Source organism: Vipera berus, assembly GCF_964194415.1.
Source record: "Vipera berus genome assembly, chromosome: 2".
Classification (NCBI taxonomy): Eukaryota; Metazoa; Chordata; class Lepidosauria; order Squamata; family Viperidae; genus Vipera; species Vipera berus.
The window spans coordinates 89,038,344-89,051,786 of NC_138203.1; the positions used below are offsets into that span (position 1 = coordinate 89,038,344).

At 38.9% G+C, this 13,443-nt stretch overlaps 1 protein-coding gene across 2 annotated transcripts in view; it reads right to left on the reverse strand.

Moving 5' to 3' along the window:
• Positions 1-13,443, reverse strand: part of ECPAS (Ecm29 proteasome adaptor and scaffold) — an 88,341-nt gene that overhangs the window by 70,554 nt on the left and 4,344 nt on the right. For both annotated transcript variants that reach the window (XM_081317866.1, XM_081317867.1), the window contains exons 3-5: positions 2,580-2,710; positions 1,960-2,076; positions 333-451 (exon numbers count right to left, since the gene is read on the reverse strand). In XM_081317866.1, coding sequence (XP_081173992.1) covers positions 333-451; positions 1,960-2,076; positions 2,580-2,710 — 367 coding nt within the window. The remainder of the gene's footprint in view (positions 1-332; positions 452-1,959; positions 2,077-2,579; positions 2,711-13,443) is intronic.

The following is a 13,443-nucleotide window of genomic DNA, read 5'->3' on the forward strand; positions in this document are numbered from 1 at the left end:
TATCTGTATTTCAAAATGTTGGATGGCAAAAAAGCAAGATATTTAAAATATAACCGTTGCCTAGGAAAGACGGCTGAAACAAATCCCTGATTCACTGGGATTTAAGGAATGGAGGTTCAGCTCATTCAGACGGGCAAGTTTCTATTATTATATAGCCTATCTCAATAAGAAGTAAGTCTAGTCTCCTTGTGGAATTTGCCTTACCATGCTGACAGAAGGAAACTATGTCATAATTTCTCCGAACATGTATTTGCAGTCTTTAAAGACTGACTTTATTAAAAGGAACGACTTAAAAAAAAGGCAATTGAAGCTTTATGATCAGAATATTATACCTGTCTTGTTGGGGTTGAGGCTTTCCTTCCATTGCAGTAAGGAGAGTGGGTGCCAGTTCACATTGCTTCTCCACAGGCAAACGAGGGTAACCCATCTTAACATATATTATGGTAAAATTCTGTAAAATGCAAGATATGTCTGAAAAGAACCACTACAAAAAAAACAGCTTTACAGTACAATATCCACAAATTTTAAGAAATTTATGACTAAACAATCATTGATAAACACCACTGAAATGCTTACATTGTTCGAGTAGTCCAGCTCACCCAAAAATTCCACAACCACAATTACTCTGATAACTTTGAGAAATACCACTGACACGGTAGGAGTTTTATTAAAAAGCATAAACGGCGGCTCACCAAAACTTATTCCTTTGAATTAAATGTGTTACTGAGAAAATGTGCCACCAGACTCCATCTGATTTTTTTTTACAGTTGACATGGGGAATGCATATACAATAAAAAAATCTTCCTCATACTAGGAGCCTCTTACACCTGCATTCTAGTGATTGCATTATCCTCAAGTTTCTGACTCCAACCAATTATGGCCTTACTGATGTGGACCATTAAATCAAGACACTTCACCTTAGCAATTATCTGAGAAAGTTCTAATGCCACCTAAAAGCAGCTGTTATTAATTAACTGGTCAAAATGTGTATTTCAGTTCATGTATAAGCATCTGTAACTATATACTGCACTAGTGTGTTAAAGCTTTACCTAGATATTTTTTTAAAAGGAAAAGGAATAAGGACTTTGTTATTGAAATGGATCAGATGATAAATCTAAAAACACGTACTAAAGGATTATCCTCACCTAAACGTCCACTAAAAATTACACTATCTGCATACATCCCTATCTAAATATTTATATATTTCCTGTGCAATTTGAGAATTTGTGGTAAAGACTTTGGGGCAGTTCAACCCGCTTTATGTAATTATTTATGGCTTAGAGCAGGGGTGTCAAACTGCCGGCCCATAGGCCGGATGCATCACGCTAAAACCACGCCCACCCCATTGCTGGCAATGGGAAAAAAGTCGTGATACGTAGCAATACGTCAGGTGACGTGAGTTTGACACCCGTGGCTTAGAGTGACGTGTGAACCAAGTGGGTAATAGTGCAGTTCACATACATTACACCAAAATTATACAAATTATAATTTAGCATGCATGAACCAAGTTAGTGTGGTGGCAATCTATAATGCTAACATTACTGTTTAACTCTACCAATTCTCAGTAAAGCCAAAATGTCTTTGCTGTCATATGTTATGTGTAAACTTAAACTGCAAGGACATTGACATCAACTTGTTATCCAGAACATTTCCTAATTTCTAATCATATCCATTTCAATGGACTCTTTAAATATGACAATTGGGTGTAGTTTCATATAAATATTCATTAAAACACAGTTGGAGTGTTCAAGGGTTACATTTATTAAAGCACTTCCCAGCAGCTACAAGCCAGCAAACCATCCTTCTCTTTATCTGCTGTTTATACAGTAGGTTTATTCAAAAGCAGGACAAAGAATACCTAGGCGGGAGATAACCAGCTCTTATACTTAAGCACGATGTGCAATGATAATCATAATCTTAGAATTCATGAGTAAAAATCTCAAAGAAAAAAGGACTTACTGTAACAAAGGAGACTGCAGAAGGATCTTGATATTGGACTAATAAAGTCTCCACTGGAAGTTGGATTTTTGGACGACTTTTGATTCGTTTGTTCAGGTGAACTAGCAATTCCATAACCTAAAAAAAAAACACTCATTCATTTTATTGATCTAGGTTTCATTTCCCAATTGTGGAATATAATAAATAAAAACATATGTATTATCAAATGCCCTATATGTCCTTTTGACCTTTCACAGAGAAAAAGAACCAAGTGACTATATTATTTGGACTGAACATGAAAAATTACTATGAGGTAACAATATTTTCAATGACTTCAGGGAATATATTATGATGATATTCAGCTTCCAGCCTGAGCGAAACGTAACATCCAAACAAGGCTGATCTGGTTAGCACTTGTGTAGAAGACCACCACACAAACACTAGATTAGAATGAGCAGCTGAAAATGCACCCTGGATGGAAGCCAATAGCAGCCACCTTTGTACTGAAAATTACATGTTTTCATCAAGTGACCATGAGTTAAATTCGTCTCAAAGGACACTCTACCTAATATAAAACCAACATGGGAGGATTTTTAAGCACTTTGTGTTTGACCGACTTCAGCATACAATAATATTCATACCTTTTTACGTACTCCTTCCTGTATGCTGGAAAGCTTTAAAAGAACAGGGGGAAGGAATTTGGATATAATATTCTGCAACTGCTCATCTGTTTCTGCATGGCCAAGACGCAAGAATACACGTTCAAGTTGATCTAAAACGAAGAAAAACTGATCTATAACTAACAGCAAACAGTTCAAACAGCAACATCATACCAGCAAATTCACCATTAAATAGTGGCTTAGTTCTTAATTGGTTTTACTAATGACCTCATTGCAAGTTTCCTAGAATATGATTCTTCTGATGGCATCATATTCATCATCTATCTTATATGCACAAATATTTTTAACACTCGTGTAGAGAAAAATTTCAAACAGAGTAACATAATAACAGAGTTGGAAGGGATCTTGGAGGTCTTCCTAGTCTAACCCTCTGCTCAAGCAGGAAACCCTATACCATTTCAGACAAATGGTTGTACAATCTCTTCTTAAAAACCTCCAGTGATGGAGCATTCACAACTTCTGGAGGCAAGCCATTCCGCTGATTAATTGTTCTGACTGTCAGGAAATTTCTCCTTAGTCCTAGGTTGGTTTTCTCCTTGATTAGTTTCTATCCATTGCTTCTTGTCCTGCCTTCAGGTGCTTTGGAAAACAGGCTGACCCACCTCTTCCTTGTGGCAGCTCCTTAGACATTGGAAGACTGCTATCATGTCACCCCTAGTCCTTCTTTTCATTAAACTAGACATGCCCAATTCCATCAACCATTCTTTATAGGTGTTAGCCTCCAGTCCCCTAATAATCTTTCCCTGCACTCTTTTTTAGACTCTCAACATCTTTTTTACATTGTGGTGACCAAAACTGGATGCAATATTCCAAGTGTGTTCTTACCAAGACATTATAAAGTGGTACAGGTAGTCCTCGACTTACAAGTTAGTTTTTTTTTATTGAAAAGTTTTCAATACATTTTATCTTTAACAATCCCTCCCCCCCACCCCCCACCCAGCCCTTCCTAGCCCTCCCCCCTCCCCTTCCCCCCTCCCCCATCCCCGACTTCCCAGAGCTAAATACAAGGTATAAAATAAAAACAATCATAAACAACCATATGCTAACAACAAGCTATTAAATCTATCGCACTCTAGCTCATATAAAATAACTACAAGCAATACTAATATCACATCAAAACTTATACAAATGCTAAATGAAACTTTTTAGTCCCATATTTGTTCTGGATGTAATCAATCCACTTTTTCCACTCCATAATACAACGTTGTTACGAATGGTCTTTCAAATAAGCCGAAATCTTTGCCATTTCCGCCAGGTCAGAAACTTTTAAAGTCCATTCTTCTATAGTCGGCAGTTCCTCCTTCTTCCAATATTGACCTACTAAAAGTCTTGCTGCCGTAATTAAATTCAACATCAACTTAGTGTCCACAACAGTAGTATCCGTAATTATGCCCAATAAAAACAATTGCGGACAAAACTTTATCCTTTGCTTAAATATCTTCTGCATATTCCACCAGATTTTAATCCAAAAAGCTTTAACCTTTTTACAGGTCCACCATATATGAAAGTACGTTGCGTCTTCGCCACCACACCTCCAACATTTAGGTTGATAGTTCAGATACATACTTGCAAGCTTTTTAGGATCTAAATGCCACCTATAAAACATTTTATAAAAGTTCTCTCTTAAATTTTGGGCTTGCGTAAATTTTACGTTCCTCACCCAGATCTTTTCCCAAGTATCCATTGTGATAACTTCTTGAATATTCTGAGCCCATTTTATCATGCAATCTTTAACAAGTTCTGTTTCTGAATCAATTTCTATCAATGCAAGATATATCCGTTTGATATGTGCTGGACCCTGATTTCTAATTTGCTTTACCAGATTTTCATCAGTCATTGAAAAACCAATTTTCTGGTCTTCTTTCCACCTGGCCCGTAATTGACCATATTGAAACCAGGTTTGGACAATCTTCTCTTCTCGTAGAAAATTATACGGCTTCAAACACCATACGTTCCTCTCCAGACTTACAAGTTTGTTTAGTGACTGTTCAAAGTTACAACGGCACTGGAAAAGGGACTTATGACTGTTTTTCACATGACTGTTGCTGCACCCCTATCGTCACGTGATCAAAATTCAGATGTTTGGCAACTGGCTCATATTTATGACAACTGCAGTGTCCCAGGGTCATTATGATCACCTTTTGCAACTTTCTGCCAAGCAAAATCAATGGGAAAACCAGATTCATTTTACAACCATGTTACTCACTTAACAACTGCAGTGATTCACTTAACAAATGTGGCAAGAAAGGTAGTAAAATGGGGCAAAATTTCCTTAAAAAAATGTCACACTTAGCGCTAGAAATTTTGGGCTCAATTATGGTCCTAAGTCGAAGACTACCTGTATTAACACTTCATGTGATCTTGATTCTGTCCCTCTGTTAAAGCAGCCTACAACTGTGTTGGCTTTTTGGACCGCTATAGCACACTGCTGGCTTGATTCCTTAACTCCTTATTTTTAAAGATCAGATTTATTTACCATTAACATAAGACAATTTTAGTATTGTTAAAATACATTTATTATCAAGATTGTTTCTATGATTATAGTACTCTCGCCAGCATTATACCAGTGAATTTAAATCTACCTATAGTTCACCAATAACTGCTATGGTGACGGAAGCTTGGTCTAGTGCACAGGTCTGCAACCCGCGGCTCCGGAGCTGCATGCGGCTCTTTCAGCCATCTCCTGCGGCTCCCAGTCTTCTGCCATGTGCAGTCCAAAAAAAAAAAAGTGGGACTAAAAAAGTTCAACCAATCAATTAAAATATGCATGGTAGGTGCATATCTCACCTTGGCTCCACTCTTCAGTCAAACCCTGTTCTGCGCATGTACGCGCATGCGCACACGTTTTTTTGCGGCTCCCAGTTTTTCCTTTTGTCAGGGAACCGGTTCTGAGTGGCTCTTTCACTGTTTCAGGTTGCTGACCCCTGGTCTAGTGATTAAGGCACCAGGCTAAAAATTGAGGGACCAAGAAAACCAGCTGGGTGACTTTGGGCCAGTCTCTCTCTCTCAGCTCAAGGTGGTGGTGAGGTGGTGAGGTGGTCACAGGGTTGTTGTTGTGAGGAAAACAGGAGAAGGGTGTGTTGAATATGTTCACCACCTTGAGTAATTCGTAAAAATAATGAAGGTGGGAAATAAATAACTGAAATGTATGGATCTTGTTATCCACATGTAATGACTCGAATTTTATTCTAAGCACACCTATACCTTTGGATTTCAAAAGATATACTATACCAAAAATGCCATATATTTCTTTTGGAAGCATTTTTATCTGGTCTAAAAGGAGTCCTTTATGAATACTCAGAGAAGACAAAATGATCGGTTCTTTCTCCAAATTAAAATCTGCAAATTAGGAGCCAGCTTAATTTATCATGTTGTTTCACACAGATGCAATACATATTTAATATCAAAAAGTATAGGGGATTATTTATTTATTAAATTTATATGTTGCCCATCTCCCTGTCTAGTGACTCTCTGTTTTGTTCAGGTGAAGAGGAAAGAGAACCATCTGCTTCTAATCTGATCACTCTAGTTTGCTGAATGATCAAATTACATATGCACCATTGTGTGAAGGTTTGCTGAAAAAGTAACTGAATCACACTTAGAGCATAAAAATTCTGACACTGCTTTTTGATCACAGACTTTTTTCTTCTCTTACACAAATCATCATGTATTCTATTAAATGCAAATTTTAATTCGTGAAATAAATACTACTTGATCAATCAATCAATCCAAATTTTAATCAAACAGACAATAAGCTCAGGACACATTGTTTAAAATACTCAGATTTTGGTGAACAATTGTGATAGCACAATAGGAAAATAGTTGCTTTTTTTGTATTCAATGTATCAAAAGACAAGTCAAGTATAAAATGTATTAGATCTGCATTTTACTCAGAAGTAAATGCGCAAAATTTAAATCAAAATCAGTTAATTACTGTATTTTTTTATTACAGATCACACTGCCTTCAGTTGTATCATTTGATTCTCTGGGTACATTCAGTCTAATGAAGTCAAATTTCCTCTCAATTTCTTTAAGAACATACAATTTTTCCTTATAAAGGAAGCAGTTTACTTATTTGCAAAGTGCCCCTTATGATCAGAAGTACTAATTTCATGCTACAATATAGTATTGCCCAATTCTAGATTAATGGGCCATAGTTCTGTCTACACAAGTAGTCCTTGACTTACAACAGTTTATTTAGTGACCATTTGAAGTTACAATGGTATTGAAAAAGTGACCTATGACCATTTTTCGACTTACAATCATTGCAGGGTCACTATAGTCCCGTGATCAAACACTTGGCAGCTGACTCATATTTATGATGGTTGCACTCTCTTTCTGACAAGCAAAGACAATGGGGAAGCCAAATTCACTTAACAACCATCTTACTAATTTAATAGCTGCAGTGATTCACTTAGTTACTGTGGCAAGAAAAAATCATAATATGGGACAAATGTTTTAACAAATGTCTCACTTAGCAACAGAAATTTTGGGCTCAATTGTGGTCATACGTTGAGGACCACCTGTACAGCCTAGGGAAATCTCAGCCATAATTGGAAAAATGCAAATTGTCTTACTCCGAAATGGCTTGCACAATGTACCCACGCTGAACATAGGAGGGAACTGTGACATCCAGGGATGATTATAAATACCGAAAAACATTTATTTCTTATTATGCTTAAGACAGATACAAACCAGAGGGTGCTACTCCAAGCCAAATTTCAAATGTGGAAGAGAAGCCAGGGTCAACTGAAAGTGAACTCGAACCCAGTCAAAATATACAGACCCCCATTTCCTTATTTTTTAAAAAATGACTGACCAGGATAACAGATTTCAGAGATTGCTAATATATTTTTTTATCTAAAATATATAGAATTCTAGAGTTAGAGGAAATATTTCATTATGTAATCAATTTATTCAAAAATAAACAGAATACATAGTGGTTTCAGAGATTAAAATTATTAAGCCTGGTAGGGCAAAAGTACGGGAGAAAATAAATATGGTATCTAAAATCCAATAGGATTCATCTAAAAAACAAAATATTCTAGTTAAAGTAGGGAGGGAAACTTGAATATGATTCATAATTTGTGTTTATGTGTATATGTGTTCCAAGGCACAAGGTTGTCTTGACAGGAGAAATGAAAGTTCTCCAACACAGTATACACAAGATGGTAATCATAAAAGTACAAAGTAACAACATAAACAGATCTGAGTAATTCAAATATAAATTATTTTATTCTAATCTGATAAGAAAAAAGATTGTATTTTAGCCATACTAGGAGTATGAAAAACAAAATATGGGCTGGTTGTGACAAAGTGGATCTTAAATCTGAGACTAGTTACATGACACACAATTTCAAGATATTCAGTTTCATACAGGATCTACACATGCTAAACTTCCAACTGCTTGTACTAGTAATATTTATTTAAAAAATTAAATGTAACAGCATCTCTAGCTTGGCCATACAAATTAGCATAAAACGGTATATCAGTAATAAAACCATAGTATGAGTACATCTTCATTTTTCCCATTACTGTACCAAAACCAACTGTTAAATCTTAAACTGTACAAAATTATTGCAAGTTTATCCAACTGGAATCTTCTATCTGTACTGTAGAGCAGGGCTTTTCAACTGGTGGTACGCGTACCACTAGTGGTACGTTGGCACCTGGCAGGTGGTACGCGTGTGACCGGTTGAACAGCACTGTAAAAAAAATGTAAAAAAAGCGTAAAAGTGGATGAGGTGAAGCGGCAGCAGTGCCACACAGGCTTGTGGGAAAGTCAGCTGGAACTGCACGTTGCCTGGGTCCTACTGAGACCCCAGGATCAAAGCACGCAGCTCCAGCTGATTGGCGGCAGCCTTGAGGGTGGCAGGCAGCCTCATGTAGTCTTTGGGTGGAGATTCAGCTGAAGCTGCGTGACGCATTGCCTGGGTCCTGCTGAAAGCCCAGGATCAGCGCACACAGCTCCAGCTGATTGGGGGTGGCAGGTAGCCTCACACAGTCTACAGGCAGAGATTCAGCTGCGCGAGGCATTGCCTGGGTCCTGCTGAAGGGGAGGGAAGAGAGGATATTAAAGGGAGTGAGGGGAGAGAGGATGTTAAAGGGGGTGAGGGGAGAGAGGATGTTAAAGGGGGTGAGGGGAGAGAGGATGTTAAAGGGGGTGAGGGGAGAGAGGATGTTAAAGGGGGAGAGGAGAAAGAGGATGTTAAAGGGGGTGAGGGGAGAGAGGATGTTAAAGGGGGTGAGGGGAGAGAGGATGTTAAAGGGGGTGAGGGGAGAGAGGATGTTAAAGGGGGTGAGGGGAGAGAGGATGTTAAAGGGGGTGAGGGGAGAGAGGATGTTAAAGGGGGTGAGGGGAGAGAGGATGTTAAATGGGGAGAGGGGAGAGAGGATGTTAAAGGGGGAGAGGAGAGAGAGGATGTTAAAGGGGGTGAGGGGAGAGAGGATGTTAAAGGGGGTGAGGGAAGAGAGGATGTTAAAGGGGGTGAGGGGAGAGAGGATGTTAAAGGGGGTGAGGGAAGAGAGGATGTTAAAGGGGGTGAGGGGAGAGGATGTTAAAGGGGGTGAGGGGAGAGAGGATGTTAAAGGGGGTGAGGGGAGAGAGGATGTTAAAGGGGGTGAGGGAAGAGAGGATGTTAAAGGGGGTGAGGGAAGAGAGGATGTTAAAGGGGGTGAGGGAAGAGAGGATGTTAAAGGGGGTGAGGGGAGAGAGGATGTTAAAGGGGGTGAGGGGAGAGAGGATGTTAAAGGGGGTGAGGGGAGAGAGGATGTTAAAGGGGGTGAGGGGAGAGAGGATGTTAAATGGGGAGAGGGGAGAGAGGATGTTAAAGGGGGAGAGGAGAGAGAGGATGTTAAAGGGGGTGAGGGGAGAGAGGATGTTAAAGGGGGTGAGGGAAGAGAGGATGTTAAAGGGGGTGAGGGGAGAGAGGATGTTAAAGGGGGTGAGGGGAGAGAGGATGTTAAAGGGGGTGAGGGGAGAGAGGATGTTAAAGGGGGTGAGGGGAGAGAGGATGGTCTCTCTCATAAAGGGGGGTGAGGGGAGAGAGGATGTTAAAGGGAGTGAGGGGAGAGAGGATGTTAAAGGGGGTGAGGGAAGAGATGATATTAAAGGGGGTGAGAGAAGAGAGGATATAAAAGGGGGTGAGAGAAGAGAGGATATTAAAGGGTGGTGAGGACTACCTGTACTTTATCACTTTTTCCGGGGGGGGAGAGGGTTGGTCATCAGGTTTTTGACACCTTGCTAGACAAGTGGTGGTACTTGAATATTGCCATAGTCTAAAAGTGGTACAATCAGTGAAAAGGTTGAAAAGCCCTGCTGTAGAGTACTTCAACTTGTATTGTCGTGAAACCATATAGTTAATAGGTAGTCCTCACTTACTGCCTCATGCAGTGATTGTTCAGTTACAATGATACTAAAAAAAATAACTGCAACTAATCATTGCATTTACAATTGTGGTATCCCTCAATAACACAGTAACCATTCACATGCTTTGCAACAGGTGCGCATTTATGACTGCTATAATCATGATTGCTATTCATGTGCTTTACAACCAGCACACGTTTTTCTTTGTGACAGAGTTAATACAGCAAAATTGTAAGCTCAGTAGCAATTCACTTAAGCAACTGTTTCACTTAATGACCAAAGGGAAAGTAAAATCATAAGTCCAATCACAGTCATGTAATTTTTCACTTAGCAACCAGGTTGACAGTCCCAAATGTGGGCGTTTAGCAAGGACAAACTGTAACCACCATAGCAGGAGAACACTATGTCTAGTGTCTGGTTGGAGAAAACAGTATTACAATGTAAATGTTCCTAGAATTTGTTCAGTTAAAGGCAAGACATGTTAAGAATTACAAATACACAGAAAGATGTGGCTGTGGAGACAGGTAAAATTTTCAGGGAATTATTTAAATTGTGTATAATTTACAATATGACATACTTACTTTCAAAAGAGAATCTTATTTTTTTTAACATTCATTTTAGCTCTCTTTTTAGTCAATCTAATACTGAGGGCCAATTTCTTATTTGTTAGTTTGAGGAATAAAATACCTTGAGTACAGTTTGAAAGGGGATATATAATTTTTAAAAGAAAAAAAAATTAAGTTGCCAACTCACTATGGAGCAGGGGTGTGAAACTGCCGGCCCACGGGCTGGTTTCATCATACCGAAGCTGTGCCCACCCCATTGCCGGCAATGCAAAAAGAGTTGATACGTCGCGACATGTCACATGATGTGGCGAGTTTGACACCCGTACAATAGAGAAAATAAAGGGCTAGTGGAATATGAGTAATTTTTCAAAAATGGAACAAAACACTGATCTGATAAATGAAACAATATACAGTAGTTTCCAACTTACAATCACAACTGAGACCACAATTTCTGTTGTTAAGAAAGGTAATTGTTAAATGAATTGCACCCAATTCTACAATTTTTGCTATGGTTGTTAAACAAACCACTGCAGTTGTTAAGTGAATCATGAGATCATTAGAATTCAGCTCCCCCAATGACTTTGCTTGTCAGAAGCCACCTGGGAAAGTTGCAAATGACAATTACATGATCCCGGGAAGTGGCATCATGCCAGTTGCCAAGCACGTGGGTTTTGATCATATGGGGTTGCTATAACAGTTTTAAGTGTGAAGACTAGTTATAGGTCACTTTTTCAGTGTCACTGTAACCAAGAAAGGTTGCTAAATGAATGGTTGTAAGTCAAGGACTACCTGTAGTGAAAAGTGCTATGAACTGATGCATGAGCAGAGAATAATAAATATCAATAGAAAGAAAAGCCTTTGGATGACTTCAAAATGCAATGTCCCTCTTCCTCCTGCATTGGAATAATGACAAAATCTGGCTATAGTGGCAAGAACCTATAGTTTGGATAGAAATAGGCTTAGAATAAAATGGAAAAATAGGGGAAATGCAAGTATATCTTTCCCCAGGATTTTTTCCCAAGGCCTTCTCATATCGCGGTTTAATATCTTTCTCCCACCAATGTTGTCCCAGGTTTCCAAACTTTACAAATCTAGATGTAAAGATTTTCTCTACTACTATTGTCCCAAATCTTAAATAGCATGGCATGTATATTTCTTTTCTTTTCTTTTAGGTCTCTACTGCATACAGTTATAGACTGAAATAATTGCTTCTTGATATTTGGCAAAGATCAAGCATAATTCCCATGCTAAAAGTAGAAACAGTAAAGCACTGAAATAAGGGTCTATTGCTGGGGTGTCAAACTGCCGGCCCATGGGATGGATGCATCATGCAGAAGCTGCACCCACCCCATTGCCGGCAATGGCAAAACCGTACCGATAAGTTGCATGACGTCACGTGATGTCGTGAGTTTGACATGTCTGGACTACTGTAACAGAAAATGCAAGGCAGCTCAATAACTGAAAATTACATAATGCATGAAGTGATGTTCTGTACCAGCCTACTACCGGCCCTGCAGATAAGGCAGGGACAACCCCTTTACAAGAAGGCAAGAGGCTGGAACTAAGCCTGCCAAATTTATGGACACAAAAGCAAACAGAGCAAAACAAGACACGAACCATGAAACAGGAGCTATTCAAACGGTTGCCTTCAGCAAACCAGCTCTCCCACGCATTCCCCTTTTAAACAGTTCAGGGCGTGGCTTCTCTCTGCCTCCTTCCGAGGTGCCCCATTGCCTTCCTCTGTTTACTCCTGATTGACTGCCTCCTGCGTCGGGCGTCCTTGAACAGGGCCAGCTGTGGGTCATCTTCATCCATGCTGTCAGGCTCACACAGCTGGGTCTGCGTCGTAACCAGATGGGAGGGGCCTGGCTGAGGGCTCTCATCAGCAAGCTCTCCAACACCCTCAGCAACCTTTCCAACACCCCCCTCCTCCTCCTCTGAATCGTCCGACCCAACTGCCGAACCCACAGGCTGACCCTGAATCACAACAAGTGATGAGTAATTATTCCTGCAGTCTTTCCAAAATTGTTTTCTTAAAGCAAAGACACCATATGTAAGTTGCCAAAATTCAAATTTAATTGGCAGGAGAGCATTAGAGTTTTTTGCTTCCCTTTACTGCCATCTAGTTGTTGTCCGGAATTCAGCAACACTGTATCCCTTTTAATTTTTCACAAAAGAGAAAAAATGTACATTTCTAAAAAGGAACAGGTTATGTGTCTGGACAATTATAAAGTAGGGAAAGCTATCTTGCTTTCATTCAAATGACAACAATCAACAAAAAAATTAAAAATTAAGGTCACATAAAAGCATTGGGAAAATTATAGTAACTTGTCATTACTTATGTCAAAAATATTACCCAAAAGATTCTAGTAAACATCCACCCAGTAAAATATATTACAGGAAGTGAAATAGTCAAGAATACCGCAGTTTGAGTGCAGAGAAAAAAAGTTACAGTACTCCTTATTTCAGATTTCAAAAGTATTAAAACAGTAATACTGTCATATTTAAAATCTAAAAATCATATTTATAAGGGCTTTAAGAAATCTAAAATAGACTTACCAGAAGTCAAGTCCCATTAAATTCGGTAAAGTAAAAATGGCTGAAATCAGCAATATGTTACCTTAATAAGCCACTATCTCTCAGGTTCCCTGAAGAACTATAGCACAGTGATATTATCACTTTATTTGGATGTTGTACATATCACAAAGATATGGTTTATACAGTTTATATATAAAATATATAAATATATACTTCTTTAGGTCTGTGCAAAGCTTTAAAAGGATATGGATGCTTCCTGAATCATGTCACTTAAGGCACCCATGTCCTCCAGAAGAATTGTGCAGCTACTTTGGCTGTCCTCAATTGTCTACATAAACAGATATAATAGTTCCAC